Here is a 17,936-nt window from a genome sequence, read left to right on the forward strand (position 1 = left end):
ACTCATCTCCAATACTTTTCTCTCTCTCTCTCTTTGTTTGCCTTTTTTTTTTTTTTTTTTTTTTTTTTTTTTTTTTTTTTGTCTTGAACAAAATCATATTAAGGGATAAAAATATGGTAATAATGAACCATGAAGTGTTGAAGTCTGGGCAGCACCTCAGGCTGTCCTGTGAGGGTGGCAAACACCATTGAACTGACAAAGACTGTGCAGGCTCTACCTGCAGGTTAATCCCAGGTCACCCACCTGAGCAGGACACTCTGGAGCACCTGAAGGAAAAACCCTGGTGCTGTGGTGGGTCCTGGAATTGTCTCTGCCAGTGACTCTGAGCCTTTTCCTGATCCCAGGTCAGCTCCTCGGGGAAGTTTGGGAGCCTCCTCCCCTGCCTCCCTCCCACCCAGGAATTTCTTCACCCAAACACTGCTCCTGTACTGGAAATAAATCAACTTTTAATATTTTACAATTACTTTAAAAGTTCTCTGCACAGTATTTTACAGATCAGCACAGACTTTACACAGATTTGCTGAGGCTACACAAATGTACAAAAACCACCCCGAAGAGACCTGGAATTCTCTCATTTCCAGGAAGTATCAGAGGTCAGAACCTTTGCCAGGATTGTGAGCCCTGGAGTTTAGGCTTGGTTTTCTGGATGGGAATTCTGTTCTCCAGGACTGCTGTAGGGCCAGCTGAGCCCAGAGGGATTTGTGTCCTGGCACGGATCCCTGGCATGGAATTGGCCACAGATCCCAATGAGCAGTGTTTGACAGGACAAGGTGCTGGTTTAGAGCCCTGAACAAGAACAACCCCCTGCCAAATTCCAGCCCCACAGGAGAGAACACACCTCAAACCTGCCTGGGGAAGGCAAAGGCAGAGAGAAAACCCTTTGGGGACCTCGGAGCTCAGCCCTGGGCCAGGCCAGGCTGTCCCCAGCCATGGCACAGTGGGACAGAAGGTGTCCAGCGGCCAGCAGAGCTGGGAGCGGAGCTGGGGGCAGAGCCAGGGCACAGGAGGGGTCCCACAGGGCTGGGGGAGTCCACCAGACACACCTGACCCCACTCCTTGGAGCCCCAGGAGCTCTGGCCCCTTCCCTGGCAGGCTGAACCCCAGGTGACGCTGCTGCTGTGCCACCAGGCTTGGGGACAGCGCCAGGAGCTCACCAGGTCCTGCTTCCTGCAGGATCCCCCTGGATCGACCCCACTGGGGCTGAGCCCTGCAGCCCCCAGCAGTGCCAGGGGTCCCTCCAGACACAACCAGGGGACACAGGACACTGGGATCAGGTCCTTGGAGCCTGCAGCAGCCCTTGTGCTGCCAGCACTGCTACAATCCCCAAAAACTGCCCAAAAACAGAACATTGGGATTATCTCCTTAGATTCTGCAGGAGCCCTTTTGCTGCCAGCACCGCTACAATCCCCCAAAACCACCCAGAAACAGCCTGAGGCTTTTCCAGTCTTATTTCTTCACTGATAGGGTCAGGTTACCCCTAAATATCCTCAAATATTGCACCTTTCTGTACCTGCAGCCTCGCAGAGAGGGGGAAGAGGCTGGAATGCTCGTGGGGGGGAGGATCTCAGATCCTGCTGTCACTGGCAGGTGTCACTGGGTGGGTTTGGAGCTGGGTCTCTCTCCAGCAAAGGTCCCCCTGCAATGGCCCAAAGGCTGTCCTGGTGCTTTCCCCAGTCCTTCCCTCCCTGCTGGGAGTCCAGCACAGATCCTGATGGATTTCCAGCAGCTGCTGAGGGCTCAGCCCTGGGCTGGCTCTGGCACACAGTGCTGGGAGCGGGATGCACAGCCAGGGGCTGGACTGGGAGTACGGCTCAGTGCTGGGACCCTGCAGGAACTGGGACACAGTGCTGGGAGCAGGATGCACAACCAGAGAGTACAGCACAGTGCTGGAACCCTGCAGGGATTGGGAATTCCTCTCCTGGCACACAGTGCTGGGAGCAGGATGCACGACCAGAGGAGTACAGCTCAGTACTGGAACCCTGCAGGAACTGGGAATTCCTCTCCTGGGGGCACAGGAAACACATGGACCCACCAGCAGCTGTCCTTGCCCTGGCATGACCTGTTGCGCTCAGTTCCCGGGGATCCCACACTGCAGGATCCCTGCTCTGCGTCCCTGCAGGACACCCCACCTCCAGAGAGGAAGGGAAACCTTGAGAAACCTGTCCCCATCCCAGGAAACTGTCCTGAGCATCCTCGCCATGTGACAGGCGAAACACCAGCAGGACAGGGGTCATTTCACCAATACCAGGGCTCTGTAACTGCCCTGCACTGACAGACACCCGACACCACTGAGCTGAGGATGTTCCTCTCCCCAAATATCCCCATGAGCTCATCACCCTTCCCCACACCCCACCTGGCAGGGAATATCCCTGTCCTTGCCCTGCCCTCCCAGCAGGTGCTGGATCTGCTGGGCCACAGGCACCTCCTGAGGAACCCCCAGGGACAGCAGAGCACAAGAATTGATCCCATTTCCTGAGGAGGGGCTGAGCCTGGAGCAGCAGCTCAGCCCCCACGGTGACACCACAGTGACAGCACTGCAGGAGCCTGGAGCAGCAGCTCAGCCCCATGGTGACACCACAGTGACAGCACTGCAGGAGCCTGGAGCAGCAGCTCAGCCCCCACGGTGACACCACAGTGACAGCACTGCAGGAGCCTGGAGCAGCAGCTCAGCCCCCACGGTGACACCACAGTGACAGCACTGCAGGAGCCTGGAGCAGCAGCTCAGCCCCCACAGCGACTCTGCAGCAGCAGGAGCTCGGGGACAAGCTGGGCTGGGTGTCCTTTCCTTCTCCTGAGCCTGGGCTGGTGTGGCACAGTCTGCTCTGCAGGGACACGGCTCCTCTAGGGCAGTGCCCCGCTGAAGGTGGCAATGGGCAAACACAGCAGGGACTGGAACTCAGAGGGGTCCTGGGGAGCCACGGGGGAGCCCCTCGGTGTCAGGGGGTCACAGTCCCTGGGCTTGTAGCACACGGAGATCTCACACCTGCAGGGGAACAGCAGAAAACAAACCCTGAGTGAGATAGGGGCTGAGAAACCCTCAGAGGCACCAGGAATGGGCTGAGAAATGAGCAGAATGGGGCTGAGAGCCCAGCAGGAACAGGAACAGGGCTGAGAGCCCAGCAGGAACGGAGGTGCTGGTATCTGAGCAGGAGCCTCCATCCCAGCTGGGCTCAGAGCCTGGGGCTCCTATGGGTGGGTCAGGCTGCCCCATGGCAGCAGCTCTGGCTGCAGCTCCCACCTGGTAACGCTCTGCAGGATCTTCTGCTCGTCCTGGTCCAGGCACACGGCGAAGGAGGACTGGACCCCGATGATCTGGACCTTGTCCACTTTTATCTGGGACACGCTGATCTGCTGAGAGGAAAGGCTGGAGTGAGGGAGCTGAGAGGAAAGGCTGGAGTGCCTGGGCTGGGCAGGGCAGCTGGGGGCAGCAGTGGGGCAGCAGCAAAGGGATGTCCCAAGAGCTGCTCCCTCCAGCCCTGCTCTCCTCCCATCTTCCCAGCTGTAAAAGTTCCAGGGCTGCAGTTACCTGATTGAAACTCTTCTTGGATTTGGAGTTCTGCCTCTTGACCACCTCGGTCATGGTGAGGTTGAGACATTCTGTCTTGGAGGCTGCAACAGAACGAAGCTGCCATGGGGCTCTGCTGGGACCCAGGAGGTGCCTACACCTCACAGAGCATCCCAGAACTGGAGCTCCAGCAGGATCCCAGTGCTGGGGGATGCAGAGAAGTCCCAGCTTTCCTGCCCTGCTGCCAAATGTGCTCTGCAATTCCAGCTGCTTTCCAAACACAGCCGGACAGAACATTTAACCACCCTGGGCTGCAACAGGAAAAAATCCATCACCCATCACTGTGAGGAAAGGCCGACTGTCCCTCCACAGCCTCTACTGAGCCCACCCAGACATAAATCAAAAGTTTTGAGAAAGATTCTTCTTTCAAATATGGATGAAAATATTTAGATGTAATGCAGAAGTCCGCAGCTCAAATATCTTCAGTTAGACATCTATATTTTAATATATTTATGCTATAAGGTGATTTTATGAGTACCTAACTTGTAATTTCTTCTTGAAATAATTTAAGTGCCTTTAGGATTTTTGAATGTATTAGAAATGTTCTTAAAGAAAATATTTCAGTATGGGTGTAGTTTAGACAATTACAACTATATTCCTGTTACTTTAACCAGCTGCTCAGGGTGGGCAGGGGCCGCTGCTCCGGGTGGGCTGCAGCAGCTCTGGAGCCTGGGGTGACAGTGACATCCCGTGGCCAAACTGCGGAACGGGAGAGCCACAGGGCCAGGAGGATCAGGTTCCTCTTGGAGGGACGGAGATTCACAGAGAGGGCTCTCCAGAGAGGAGCTGAGGGCGCCCCTGATGCCAGCCCTGAGCCAGAGCAGGAACATCCAACTCAGCATTCACAGGGGGTGAGAAACCCGTTCCTGATGTTTTTGTCCCAGGATTGGCTCCAGGGATGGGCAGGGGCAGGAGGGACAGTGGGGAGCTCCATGGAGCATCAGGGAAGTCTCCCGGTTGGTACAACACCCTGATTATCCTGCTGACAAACACCTGCAAGGCACAGGCACACGAGGAAAAGGTGCAAACCCACTCAGCTGTCCCAGAACTGGACGTGTCTGATGGCCAAAGCAGCAGCTCTTAAACAAGAACCACCCAAATACACCATGGACTCAGAGCCTTGGAGCTTTGGAAAGGCTCAAAGCCTGATTAATTGTAAACCTGATTAAAGCACAGGTTCTGAGAGCAGGCCAGGTGGCTGGGAGCTGTCTGTGAGCTGCAGGAAGGGCAGCAGGCTGCAGCAGAAGCTCAGCAAGGTGTGCTGAGGGGAGCATGCAGGGCAGACTGCTGTGGATGCCGGAGCAGCACCTGGCCCTGGTCCTGACTCACCTGGAGAGTTTTACCTGCTGCTCCTCCTTGCTAAGTGCTGCTCTGGAGAGCACCACTGCCCAGCGACCAGCCTGTGTCTGAGCCATCCCAGCCCCATCCCCAGTGGATGTTTTTCCAGCTGGAAGCTTTGGGACAGTGGCACAGGACGTGTCCTTTGTCCCTGAGTTGATGCTGAGGACTGGCACACACCCAAGGACCACAGCACAGCTGAGGGAACACCAGGGACTCCCACGTGTCTCCTGCATTCTCACCTCCCTCATTTTCCACCAGGAGATCCACAGGGTTCCCTGCCCCCCCCGGTGCCCCCCAGCCTCCCCTGGCACTGCCCCCCCGTACCCACCGAGCTCCTCGTGCCTCCTGCAGGCCTTGCTGAGGTTGACAGACGTGCAGACCTTCTCCACGTCGTTCCAGTGACTCCTGCCACTGGCAGCTGTCTGCAGGGAGCAGCCAGAGCCCAGCAGAGAGAAGCACACAGCTATTAAGCTTGGAAAAGCCTTTCAGGTCACATCCAACCCTAAATCTAACCCTGCTAAGCCTCAAGCACCAACCACACATCTTCTAAACATCCCCAAGGATGGTGACTCCACCACTGCCCTGTGCACCTGTGCCAAGGCTGGAAAGCCCTTTTAGTGAAGAAATATTCTCTAAAGTCCAATATAAACTCCCTGGGGTGCAGCTTGAGGCTGTTCCCTCTCCTCCTGTCCCTGTTCCATGGGAGCAGAGCCTGACACCCCCTCCCTAGCTGTCCCCTCCTGTCAGGAGCTGCGCAGAGTCACAAGGTCCCCCCCGAGCCTCCTTTGCTCCAGGCTGAGCCCCTTCCCAGCTCCCTCAGCCCCTCCTGGGGCTCCAGCCCCTTCCCCAGTCCCATTCCCTTCCCTGGACATACTCCAGCCCCTTCCCAGCCCCATTCCCTGCCCTAGACACACTCCAGCCCCTTCCCCAGCTCTGTTCCCTGCCCTGGACACACTCCAGCCCCTCTATGTCCTTGCCATGAGTGTCCCAGAGTTGCCCCCATCCCTGGAGGTGCCCAGCAGTGCCAGCACTGACCTTGCTGTATGCAATCTGTAGTGTCAGTGGGATTGCTTCCCTGTCTCCATCTATTCCCAGCCTCTTGCTGCCTGGGCCTGCAGGAACAAGGAGCAAACATCACACAGGGGTTTTCACACCAAGCCCTCCCCGGCACACCCGGGACTGCAGGAAGGGGAAAAGGGCCTGCTGAGCACAGCTGAGGGCGAAAAGGGCAAAACAGAGAAAAGGAGGCTTAAAAGCTGCAGAAAGCAAAGAATCCAGAGAGGAATTACAACACAAAACCACTCAGCAGAACTGAAAGTGGCTCTGGCTGAGCAGGGGCAGAGGGGTCAGAGCTCAGGGAAGACACAGAGCAGCAAAGGCCGCTGTGCTCTCCCTGTTCCTGTTTGCTCAGGCAGATTCCTGCCCACGTTACACCAGCCTGGAGCACTGGGGTGACACTTCCTAACTGTTCTTCTCCCCCTGCATAAGTTTTTGCAGGTGTGAAGCAGTGCCAGACAAGCCAAGGGAAAGCACTGGAATCAGCACTGGTGGTTTCAGGGGTTGGGGGAAAGAAGAGCTCTTTGCCCCAGCCTGGTTTTGGGGAGCAGGGAGGGCACACCGCATAGGGGGTAATTTTATGGGCTCTGCTCCGAAGGACAAGCTGAGCTCACACCAAACCATCTGGGTAAAGCCCTGAGGAACGCATTCGGGTGCAGTGCTGGGGCTGGCCATGAGGTGTCTGTGTGAGCTGCATTTCACCACAGCATCCCGGGCTGGGTGCCCGAGGAACTGCAGCCAGATGTCCCTGCCCCTGCTTCTGCTCTCTTAACAGCACCAACGTTACAAATTTGTGACATAAAAGCACAAAAAAATGACACTCGGAAGGCTCTAAGCACACACACACAAACCTGGCTTTGCCCAGTAAAACAAGGAGATGAAAAATGGGATTTTATCAGTGACACTTCTGGACAGAGCACAAAGAGCAAGCACAACAAGGAAAGATAAAGAGCTGCATTTGGCAGGTGCTGAGGAGAGGAAGGAAACGGGCTTGGAGGTGTTTTATTGTAAATCCATTCTAGAGTTCAGAGCAGCACAAACAATCAGGCATTGCCATGGTTTCACTCCTGGAGGGAATACAAACTGGGATGGTTCTCTCCCAGAGCAGTGAAAACCTGTCTGGATCTTTGCTCAGCCTGGCTCGGACAGCTCCTGCAGCCCAGGCTTCCCTTCCCCCTTCCCCCTTCCCTTCCCTGTTTCAGCCCCCCAGGGCAGCTGGGGGTGCAGGAGCAGTCACAGACCTGAGGCCTTGATGGCCCTGGTGGCTGCTGAGTGCCCCAGCTCCAGGGAGTGGATGAAGACCTCGGTCCTCTTCTCGCCCCCGATGAAGGTGAGCTGCCAGGGGATAAGAGGGGACACGTGGGGGTGAGGGGACCCAGCCCGGCCAGGCAGCCCTCACTCCTCTCAGTCCTCGGGAAATGGGTCAGTTTGGGAAAATCCTTCTATGTTCTCAAAGCACCTTCCAGCTGCAGCCTGGGGTGGTGCCTGCCTAAAACAACCCAAACCCCTCGATTTCACTTAAAACTCCACTGCAAAAAACCCCAATGAGCCACCAGCAGGGTCTGGGAGCTGCTTTGGGAGCACAATTCCCGTGTGGCTCTGCTCACCAAGCCCTGTTTGGTTCCCAGGCACAGCACCAAAGCAGGGGCTGAACCCCAAATTCAGACTTCCTCACCACAGCTGCCCCAGGCACACAGTGAGGTGGGGAGAAGTCACCTCAGGGAGGGGCTTGGTTTGGGAAGCAGAGCTCTGGAGAGATTCCAGCGACCTGGAAAAGCTGGCAGCAGTGCCAGGCACTGCTTTGTGCATGGGGAAACGTGCTGGGGTGGAAAACTGCTCATGGTCAGGGCAGGAGCTGCTCTGAGTCTTGAGCCAGGAGCATCAGTCAGGGCACCAGGGAGAGCCATGGGACCCAGAGGGGACAGAGCTCTGCCTCAGCAACACGTGGTGCCTGTGCCACACCCCCAGAGCTCCACAGGGAGCTCCTGGGCCATGGCACAGTCAGAGCCCCCTCCTTTCCCTGTGCCCACCTCGGTGGCACAGCCAGAGCCCCCTCCTCTCCCCGTGCCCACCTCGGTCTGGTAGAGCTGCAGCAGCACGGGGTGCGAGGCGAAGCGGCAGTAGTAGAGGATCATGTCTGCCAGGATGGGCAGCTGCTCCTGGGCATCCTCCTGGGGCTCAGCCTCGGGCTTGGCACACTGGGGTGGCATAATGGGTCAGAGAGGTGAGAGGGCAGGTGGCACAATGGGTCAGAAATGTGATGGGGTAGGTGGCACAATGGATCAGAGGGGTGATGGGGTAGGTGGCACAATGGGTCAGAGGGGTGACAGGGTAGGTGGCACAATGGGTCAAGAGGGGTGGTGGGGTAGGTGGCACAGTGGCTCAGAGGGGTGACAGGGTAGGTGGCACAATGGGTGATGGGGTAAGTGGCACAATGGGTCAGAGGGGTGATGGGGTAGGTGGCACAATGGGTCAGAGGGGTGACGGGGTAGGTGGCACAATGGGTCAGAGGGGTGACGGGGTAGGTGGCACAGTGGCTCAGAGGGGTGATGGGGTAGGTGGCACCTCCAGCCACACCTGCCCACCCACCCCGCTGGGGACGGGAACCTCCTGCTGACCACCAGGAGCCCCTCCTCCATCCCATGTCCATGTGGCACAGCAGAAGGTTCTCCAGACAGCTCCCCAGCTCCCAGGGAAAAGAGCACCCCTCACCCTGCCCCTGGCACACACGCACCTGGCACAGGACGCCCATGGGCAGACTCATCAGCCCCAGCACGTTGCGCTCGTACCAGGGATCCAGCAGACCGAGGTAGTGGGAGATGTCGTTGGTGCTGCTCCCTGTCCCAGCTGGGGAGGGGTCCTGGAACCGACACTGGGGTCACCCCAGGGCCCCCAGCCTGCCCCAGCTCCCACAGCACCCCCAGGGTCCCCAGCCTGCCCCAGCTCCCACAGCACCCTCGGGATGGGCTCACCCACCTGTGCCCGGGGCGGGGACTCCACCGGGGACGCCGAGGGGTGGTGATAAGGATGAGGATGATGATGAGGATGCATCTGCGGGGTCGATGGAGCCGCGCAGCTCCTCTTGACGGGCACGTAGAAGAACTGCAGCCTGAAGTACCGTGTGATTGAGGGGCAGGAGCTCTCCTGGAGCCTGGCGAGGAGCAAGGGCTGGGCTGAGCCGAGGGGCCGGGCCCGGCAGGGCGGGCACCGCGGCCCCCTGGCTCACCTGGGGAGGGCGCTCACCTGAGGCGGCTGTAGGCGCGGGCCACCTTGCCCGAGATGCGGTCCGAGCCGAACACCACCACGCGCAGCGTGCCCGCCTTGCCCTCCTCCTCGTCGCAGCTGAGGAAGGGGCGGCGGGGCAGCCCCAGGGGCCGGGCCCCGAGCGGGGCGGGGCCGTGCCGGGCCGGGCCGTGCTGCGGCAGCGAGAGCGCGCGGCGGGAGCGCGCGGGGACGCGCGGCTGCGCCGGGGGCGCGCACAGGCTCTCGGCGCGGCGCAGCGGGAGCGAGCACGGCCCCGGGCACTCCCGGCGCTGCACCAGCTGCTGGCCCTTGCTCTTGAGCAGTCTGTAGAGCCGGTTGGTCAGCGACTGCCGCTGCTTGGGCAGCTCGGGCCGGCCCGCCGCCTCCACGGAGCTCTCGTCGCTGTCCTCGGCGTAGCCGCTGTCCATGCAGTCCTTCAGGCTGGACACGAAGGACTTGAGGGACTTCCTGGAGACCACGGTCAGCTCCGAGATGGACTCCTTGGGGGAGGCGAACAGGGACACCCGCGGGGGCCTGGAGCCCTCCTCGGCCAGCACGGAGTACACGGAGTCACCGGGGAGGGCACAGAGCGGCGCCAGCAGCGAGTCCTGCCCCGGGGAGCCGCCGTCCGTCTCCACATCCTCCTCCTCCTCTTCGTCCTCATCCTCCTCCTCGTTCTCCGAGGCCAGGGGCTCGGCAACGCTGCACTCCTTGGTGAGGACATCGTTGAGGATGTCTGAAAGCGACCGGAGGGAGGAGGTGTCAGCCATGGGCTCCAGCAGAGCCCCTGCAAACGTGGTGAGCCCAGACACCACTGCCACTCCCCCTGGCCAAAGCTCTCCTGCACCCTGGTGTCAGGCAAGGGACTGGAAACCTCCTCCCCAGTGGTTTTACATTTACAGTAAAGGCTCAGATGTAATGCAAAGAAAATTGTGTTTCTCTCCTCAAGATTCTGGCTGGGTTCTCAAAAGGCAAACTCCAGTCTAGCTTTTGCTTCTTCCCACCCAGCTTCCACCACATCCTCACGTCTGATCGGGTTTAATCGCAGCCAAGCCAAGCCTTAGGCTGACCAAATCCCCCTGACCCACCCTGGCTCCCTGTCAGGGCTGGCCCTGAGCTCTGCTCCCCCTCGCTGGGGCCAGCAGGGAAGGGCACAGAGCCTTCCCAAGAACTGGCAAGCTCCTTCCAGGAATGGGGAAGCACCAGCTCCGCACAAGGGGAACCTTCCACTTCTCCAAAACTGCCCCACGGCCCAGCTGGGAGCTGGGCCAGGGCCCTGACTCACCAAAGTTGTCCTGGTCCCAACTGTAGGTGTAGCAGCGGGCAGGGGGAATGGGGAAGGGCTGCAGCTTGCGGGGCTGGGCCTCGCCTGCGGAGAGAGGAGGGACAGCAGCTGGTTGGCAGGGTCCCCAGGGCCACCCTGCCAGCTCCCCTGGCTTGGGAGGTGCCACCCACCCACCCCCGTGTGCTTTGGGCAGCCCAGGGCACGCTGCTGTCCTCAGCTCAGGACACGGGGACACTTCACACCTCACGGCCACCAGATGTTACAGCTAGAGCCAGGTTCTGATTTAATGCTCTCATCTCACCCCTCAATGTTCAAGGGCTGGACAACTCATTCGGTTGCTTTTTAAATGACACCGCTTGTGGCTCAGGTGTGATTATTAAACAGGACCTGGGGCAGTGCTTTTCTATCGCAATCCTTGCACTGGGCTGAGACTCTGCAAAACTCTTCAGCTCCCGGCTGCTGCAGGGGCTGAGCCGGCAGAAAGCCCCGGGGAGGAGAGGCAGGGTGAGGGATGCTCACCTGCGGTATCAGGGAGGGAGGCGGGGTGGGAGATGCTCACCTGCGGTATCAGGGAGGGAGGCGGGGTGGGGGATGCTCACCTGCGATATCAGGGAGGGAGGCGGCCCCGGCGAGGTCGCGCAGCACGGCCTGGAGCCGCTCCCGGGCCAGCGCGGGGTCGGGGCTGGCGGCCGCCGCCTCGTGAGCATCGGCAGCGCTGGCGTAGAGCTCCGACAGCTCCTCCAGGGGCTTGGACTGCGGAGCACAGCCGGGGGACACGGTCAGGGTGTCCCTCCAGCGAGCAGCATCATAACGGGGGACTCTGTCCCCACCTCCCTCAAGTCCCCCCAAACTTTTCCAATGAAAATAAAAATTTGAAAACAGCCCAGGGGGTTCCTTCATGGTTTTTTGCCTCTCCCCCAAGTGTTTCTCTGGTCAAACAAACACTTTTGCTGATTTTCAAATCTGGGGCCCTTCCTCTCTCCACTATGGGATGGGAAAGGAGTGGCAGAGACAAAGGGCAGAGAGCCCTCTGCACACACCTCACAAACACTTCAGACCTCAGGTCTAACCAGAGAAGGGGAAAACGTGCATTTTTCCTGCAAGAAGCGTTAACCAAATTCTTTTCCTTTGCCAAGCCAGTGGTGCTTTGTGTAGGAAATGAATCCAGCAGCCCCTGCATGGAGCTGGCTCCTGTGGCAGCCCAGGGTGGGCACTGCCCCTGCCCACCTGGAACAGCTGGTGCAGCCCAGGGCGGGCACTGCCCTGCCCAGCTTGAGCAGCTGCCCCAGCCCAGGTTGGGCAGTGCCCCTGCCCACCTTGAGCACCTGGTGCTGCCCCTGCCCACCCAGAGCAGCTCCCCCAGCCCACCTTGAGCAGCCGGCCCAGCCCATCCAGGTCGCAGCGGGTGCCGAAGGTGGCCTGGTAGAGGTGCTGGAGCAGCAGCAGCAGCGTGGAGTGCTGGGCGGGCTCGCTGGAGCTCAGCCTGCGGGCGATGGACACGAACTCGCTCTGCACCTCCGAGTGGTTCAGCAGCAGCACCGTCCTGGGGACAGGGACACGGCTCAGGCCGGGGTATGGCACACAGACAGCCCTGGAGCCCAGCCCAGCTCTGCCCAGCCCATTCCAGCGCCACAGGACAAGAGGGAGCCCCGAACATCTCCCTCCTGAAGCTGCAGCTCTGAGGAGAAGCTCTAAGGGCAGCCCAGGTCTGTTCCCAGGCTCATTTCCCTCCTTGCAGATGAGGGCGGCAGGGAAAGGCTCAGCCCCGAATAAGGATCAGAGTCTGCCTGCTCAGAGCTGCAGGGCTGGGAGGGGCTCCCTCTGGCTCCTGTTGGGGCGGTGGCTCCCAGAATCACGGATCACAGCCTGTCCCACTGCTCTCCAACACGTGCAGCTCCCAGGGGAGGGGACTTTGCCTTCCCGACATCTGCAGGGTCACTGGTAGGGAGCTCACAGACCCTGTCCCAGCCTCTGGAAATGCCCCAGGAGCTCCCCTCACCCCTCCCACGGCTCAGCCCAGCCCCTAGAGATGCTGCAGCAGTGCCAGCCCCAGGGGATGCCCCAGGGAGCCCCAGCAGTGCCCATGGCCACACTTACACCGTGGAGCTCTGGTAGTTCTTCACAGGCAGCCCCTGCTCCGTCCTCACCAGCCTCTGGAAGGTGATCCCTGGGGACAGAGCAGAGCAGTGAGGCACAGAACCCCTGCAGGATGCCCTGCCTCTGCCCCAGGGCACTCCTGAGCTGGCAGAGCCCCTGCCTGGAGCAGGAACAGCAGCACCGAGAGTCCCCATGGGGACAAGGCACAGCCTCTGTGTGAGGGACCAGTGCAGGGGCAAGGGAACCCAGGGTGTGAAGGGTAAAACCCAGAGAGCAGCTGAGCAGCAGGGGACACACCCTGAAAAAAAAAAAAAACAACCCCAGCCCTGCCCCAGCACCAAACCCAGCCCTGCCCCGGGGTTTGTCCCCTGCTGCTCCTGTCCCACTGCCCCCTTGCCTCCTGAGCCTGGGAGCACACTGTCCATCCCAAAGCTCAGCTTCTCCAGGGGTCAGGACCCTGCTCCCCCTCAGGATGGTGCTCCCGGGTGGTCTAGCACAAGGTGGGCCTGTTCCTCTGCAGGAGCAGGGCAGGCTGCTGGTTTGGTGTGTGCAAGGAGCATGCCCAGCTGTCATCAGTGTAATTAGCCACATGGCTAACAATTTCCTGGCTGGGTTTCTGGAGGGTCCTTCCCCCCCAGAGCCTGTGCTGCTCCCCCAGGCTGCCCTTTGTGTGAGGGACAGGGGGGACAGCAGCAGGGCCATTCAGGGTGGCTGGAGCCTCCCAGGCTGCTCTTCCACGGGGATTTGCACAGGGCTGAGGCACTCCCTGCATTGTTCTGTCCTGCCCAGACACCCCTTGTGACCCAGCTCTGGGCACGGCACGGCAGCACCAGTGCTCCTCTTAATTAAGGGCTCCTTGTGGATGTCCTGTGGTTCCCAGTGGAGCAGCTCTTCCAATTATTTCTCAAAGCCTTCTTGCCTGATCTCCCTGCCTTTTGAAGGGCTGTTATCACACAGAGCACATTGCAGCCCTCTTTAATCCTGGGCAGGCTTTGGGAGGCCTGGCAGGGGATGTGTGCCTGTGGCTGGGGGTATTCCCACCCCTCAAACCGGGAAGGTGCTCTGGGGGCCCTGGGGGTGGGAAATGCAGCAAACCCTGGGGTCTCTGTCAGGGCAGCAGCTCCTGTGAGATGGGAGCTTGGGGAGGGGATTAAAGGTGCTTCCAAAGGAACAAAAAGATTAAAAAATCCCAACCTGAGCTCTGGACTGGCTGCTTGACCCCCAGCACAGCTGGCCATGGCCACCAGGCAGGGTCTGGCTGTGTCCAGCCTTGTCTCAGAGCTGCAGGGCCACAGGGACATGGGGACACCTGTGGGGCTGTGCCCAGGCCAGGGCTGAGCTTTTGCCCACCTCTGGAGGGCTCTGGTGCCAGGTGGGGGTTGCTGCCCCCCTTCCTGTGCCACCCCCAGTGCCCCAGTGCCCTGAGTAGGGACCTTGTCAGGGGACGTTTTCTCCTCCCAGCACAGTGTGTTTGCTCCCTGCCAGGGGTGCTGTGTGGCAGGGCTGCCTTGGGAGCCCTCAGTGAGGTGTGTGCCCCCTGCTCAGCTGCCAGGACCTTCCAGCCTGTTCCAGCCTTGCCTCACATCCCCCTGACCCGCTGGGGACCAAGGGCAAAGCTCTTTATTGTGATGAGGGCAAAGATTAACAACAGAGGATGAGCCGCTGTCAATATTTGCCAGGAGCACAGAGGCTTTGATCTGCACCCTGGGCTGGTGGCCCTGCAGGAGAGTCAGTGCTGTGTGATGTGTGGGGGTCGGGGTGGTTCCTCCCGTGGCTGCTGGGCTGGGGGATGTGGCTCCCTGCAGAGATAAGGGCTGGATCCCGCTGATGCCATAAGGGCTCCTGTCCTGCTGAGGGGGCGACAGGGCTCTGTCCATGTCACCCGCTGTCCTGGGGGGCCCCAGGCTGTGGCTGCCCACAGCAGCCTGTCCTGCATCAGTGTGGGCTCTGTCCCTGCAGGAGGGGAGGTGGCAGTGACCTGCTGGCCCTGTGTGCCAGCCTGGGGGCTGGTACAGGTGGGAGCAGGTGGCAAATGCCATCCTGGAGTCCCCATCCCACATGGGCAGTGGGGCAGCAGGGGCTGGGGCTGGAGCAGCTCTCCTGCCCCATCCTGTGGGACAGGGCTGGGTTTGGTGCTGGGGCAGGGGTAGGTTCGGTGCCAGTTTTGGAACTGGCAGGGCTGGGTTTGGTGCCGGGTTTGATGCCGTGTTTGGAGCTGGCAGACCCCGGTTCGGCGCTGGCAGAGCCCAGGGCAGGGCGAGGCGCTCACCTGGCGCCTTGAGCTCGTTGCTGATGAAGGTGAGCAGCTCCCGGGAGGTGTCGCAGTAGGGCACGGGCCAGGTCAGGAAGCCGTGGTAGACACTGGCGGCTTTCAGCAGTAGCTCAGAGCCGGGGGGGAGGTGAGGAGCCTGCGGGACAGGGACGGGACAGGGGTGAGGGCAGAGAGACCCCGCGTGCTGCTCCAGGGTTTGGGCTGGCAGAGGCAGGAGGAGAAGCAGACCAGAGGGTGCCCTGTGCCACCCCATCTCCTGCCAAGGACGGGCACAGGATCCCCCGGGCACAGCTCCAAGGAGTTCCTTCCCCACCGCCCCAAGCCGGGCTCACGTGCCCAAGCCTAAATATAAATTCCTTTTTAAACCCCACAAGCTGCACAGATGAATTCCACACAGGCTGTGCTTGTGCAGGACCTGGCAGCAATGACTTCCTTGGGATAATGATGCATTGTGCTGGGAATAATAATCATAAAAAACAGTATTTCCTGGGAAGGCTCTGCTCCTTTTCATTCACGTTGCCCGTGTGTTTTGCCCAGCTATAAAGGGTAAAGAAAAGAATTCCCCTTTATTGTCCATCTCCCTTTCTGATTAGCCCAGTCTTAAAAAAACAGCTTCCAAACCCCTGAAGCTCATTGTCTCTCAGCTTGTGCAATGGTTGCTCGATCCTGATCCCTCTGGATTCATACAGAACCTTTCTTTTGGGAGGAACTGATGAGAGCAGGCTGGGAAGGTCCAGCCAAAGCCCCCCTGATTTTGGAGCCTGCCCCGGGCTGGGACGGGTGCAGCAGCCTCAGCACTTACATAGAGCACGGCCGAGTAGAAGAGCAGGGCCAGGGGCGTCACCAGGTCGTAGTCACACCTGTCCTGCACCTGTGGGAACAGCCCGAGGGCACAGGGATGAGCTATGGCCGCCAGCACCGCCCAAAATGTCACTGGAGGTGCCAGGAGACTCCAGCCCTGGCATCCATCCCATCACCACACCCAGGAGATTCCCTCATCCCTGTGGGAAAACCGCCCCCAAAGCCCCAGAAACCAGACTGGGACAGGCAGAGCCTCCTGCTCTGTCTTCTCCTGGCCAGGCACCCAACCCTCTGGGGTTCCTGATGCCTGAAATCCCATGGAAGTGGCTCTGAGCAGGCAGTCCAGGCACTGCAGGCAGACTGGGGAGCTGGGCAGGATGGAGGAATCCAGGGGTGGAATCAATGAGGGGGTGGAATCAATCCAGGGGGTGCAATCCATCCAGCGGTGATGCCCAACAATATGTAACGACCCTAATCCCCAGGCAGCTTCGCCCAAGCCCGTCCTGAGCAAGCCATGGAGCTGCCGGTGCCTCAGAGCCCACGGCTCCCCCACCAGCCCCTGCTCACCTCCTTGGTCTTGCCCAGGATCTTCTCCACCAGGATGAGGTAGTTACCAGCGTCCCGGCTCACCAGCTCCTGCAGGCTCCAGCAGTTCAGGCACAGCCCGGCTGTGGGGACAGAGGCACGGACACCCATGGTCCCACGGTCACTCATGGCCCCGTGGTCATTCACAGAACCATGGTCACTCGTGGCCCCATGGTCACTCCCAGCGCAGATGTGGGGATAGAGCCACTGTCCTCCCAGCCCCATTGTCACTCATGGCCCCGTGGTCACTCCACACAGCCCAGCTTTGGGGATACAGAGCCGCAGTCACTCATGACCCCACGGTCACTCCTGGAGTCATGGTCACTCCCGGCCCCGCGGTCACTCCCAGCCCCAGCCAGCAGCACAGGCAGCCCAGGGCACACCCTGTCCCCACCTGGGGCTGGGGCAAAGGCAGAACTAAGCCGGGCTTAGTCCAGGGCACACGGCAATGCCCAGAGCAGGCACGGCACATGGCAGCACCGAGAGTGGGCACTGCACATGGCAGTGCCAAGTGGCACACCGCAGTGCCAAGAGTGGGCACGGCACATGGCAATGTCCAGAGGCACATGGCAATGCCAAAAGGCACACGGCAGGCACGGCACATGGTAGTGCCAAGAGTGGGCACACGGCAGTGCCAAGAATGGGCACAGCACACAGCAGCGTCGTGGGCGGCCTCGGAAGGATGAGTCTTTGCCATTTCTGTTCTGAGAAGTGCCCCGAGTGCCCTCTTCCTCCCCCGCCTCCCGGAGCAGCTCCTTCCTGGCCCAGGGGGCGGCATTTCCCCTCAGAGCGGGCACTGGGCAGGTTGGAAATCCAGAAGCACCAAAGCAGAAATGGCACCCCCCGAGCTGCCCTCACCCACGGTGCTGGGCACAGGCCCTGGTGCCATCACAAGTGACACCCACGGCGTAGGGGGAAAGCAGAAGGCTCAGTTTCCTCCTCCCCCAGAGCCACTGGCACCATCTCCTCACCAGAGGGAGGTGGTTTCTCCTGGGGACTGCCCCAAGGAAGGGCCAGCTCGGGGCAGCTGGGTCAGGGAGGTGCCCAAGGACTGGCACAGCCCCAGAACCCCTAGGGGAGGGCAGCAAGGCAGCCTGCAGCTGCTGAGACACAGGAGGTGGACATGAATGTCCAGCACAGGGCACCCCCTGGCACTGCCACCCAGCCTGGGCAGAGATTTCCACAGGAAAACCCAGTACAAACCAGGAGAAATCATCAAAGGGAAAAATCTGCCAGGTCCCCAGCACCACCAGAGCCAAGCCCAGGGCTCTGCTTCGCCAAAAACTCCTTTTTTTTTTTTTTTTTTTCTGCTCACCAGCAAGCAATCAAACATTTTTCTTGCTCTTCACACTCTAATTTGACTATGGTGTCTCCTGCAGCACAAAGCAAGGCCAGCCCTGAAAAGGTTCCTCCACAAGGAAAAGGTTTTGCTCCCAAGGACTTTTCTAAGGGATTTTCATGAGTCACACACGATTCATTTTGATTTGGTTTCTGCAATAAGTTCTGCAGAAAGATCTTCTGTTCACACCATCCACGGGCTCATCCAGGCTGTAAATCTGGGATGGCCAAAGCTTCACAACTCTCCTTGCTGACTTCACAGCCCTCAGCTCCTCATCCCTTACTCAGGGGGAACAACGTGTTGGAAACAATTACTCACCCTCTCTGGAGCAACCTTGTGCGAAAGTTAGCAC

The 17,936-nt window shown here is 59.8% G+C and overlaps 1 protein-coding gene across 8 annotated transcripts in view; it reads right to left on the bottom strand.

Annotated features, from left to right (window-relative positions):
- Positions 1 to 444: 444 nt before the first annotated feature.
- Positions 445 to 17,936, bottom strand: part of PIK3R5 (phosphoinositide-3-kinase regulatory subunit 5) — a 40,235-nt gene continuing 22,743 nt past the window's right edge. For 6 of the 8 annotated variants that reach the window (XM_064728571.1, XM_064728567.1, XM_064728568.1 and 3 more), the window contains 18 exons: positions 16,228 to 16,328; positions 15,662 to 15,730; positions 14,857 to 14,995; positions 12,588 to 12,657; positions 11,859 to 12,033; positions 11,090 to 11,243; positions 10,491 to 10,574; positions 9,206 to 9,941; positions 8,939 to 9,113; positions 8,697 to 8,822; positions 8,035 to 8,160; positions 7,204 to 7,297; positions 5,942 to 6,018; positions 5,235 to 5,328; positions 3,527 to 3,609; positions 3,239 to 3,351; positions 2,654 to 2,983; positions 445 to 2,489 (listed from right to left, as the gene is read on the bottom strand). In XM_064728571.1, the coding sequence (XP_064584641.1) occupies positions 2,842 to 2,983; positions 3,239 to 3,351; positions 3,527 to 3,609; positions 5,235 to 5,328; positions 5,942 to 6,018; positions 7,204 to 7,297; positions 8,035 to 8,160; positions 8,697 to 8,822; positions 8,939 to 9,113; positions 9,206 to 9,941; positions 10,491 to 10,574; positions 11,090 to 11,243; positions 11,859 to 12,033; positions 12,588 to 12,657; positions 14,857 to 14,995; positions 15,662 to 15,730; positions 16,228 to 16,328 (2,558 nt within the window). In that variant the 3' untranslated portion in view covers positions 445 to 2,489; positions 2,654 to 2,841. Of the gene's footprint in view, positions 2,599 to 2,653; positions 2,984 to 3,238; positions 3,352 to 3,526; positions 3,610 to 5,234; positions 5,329 to 5,941; positions 6,019 to 7,203; positions 7,298 to 8,034; positions 8,161 to 8,696; positions 8,823 to 8,938; positions 9,114 to 9,205; positions 9,942 to 10,490; positions 10,575 to 11,089; positions 11,244 to 11,858; positions 12,034 to 12,587; positions 12,658 to 14,856; positions 14,996 to 15,661; positions 15,731 to 16,227; positions 16,329 to 17,936 lie in introns of all 8 variants that reach the window. The other 2 variants (XM_064728572.1, XM_064728566.1) reach the window with 2 other exon arrangements.

The sequence above is a fragment of the Zonotrichia leucophrys genome, chromosome 18, assembly GCF_028769735.1.
Source record: "Zonotrichia leucophrys gambelii isolate GWCS_2022_RI chromosome 18, RI_Zleu_2.0, whole genome shotgun sequence".
Lineage (NCBI taxonomy): Eukaryota > Metazoa > Chordata > Aves > Passeriformes > Passerellidae > Zonotrichia > Zonotrichia leucophrys.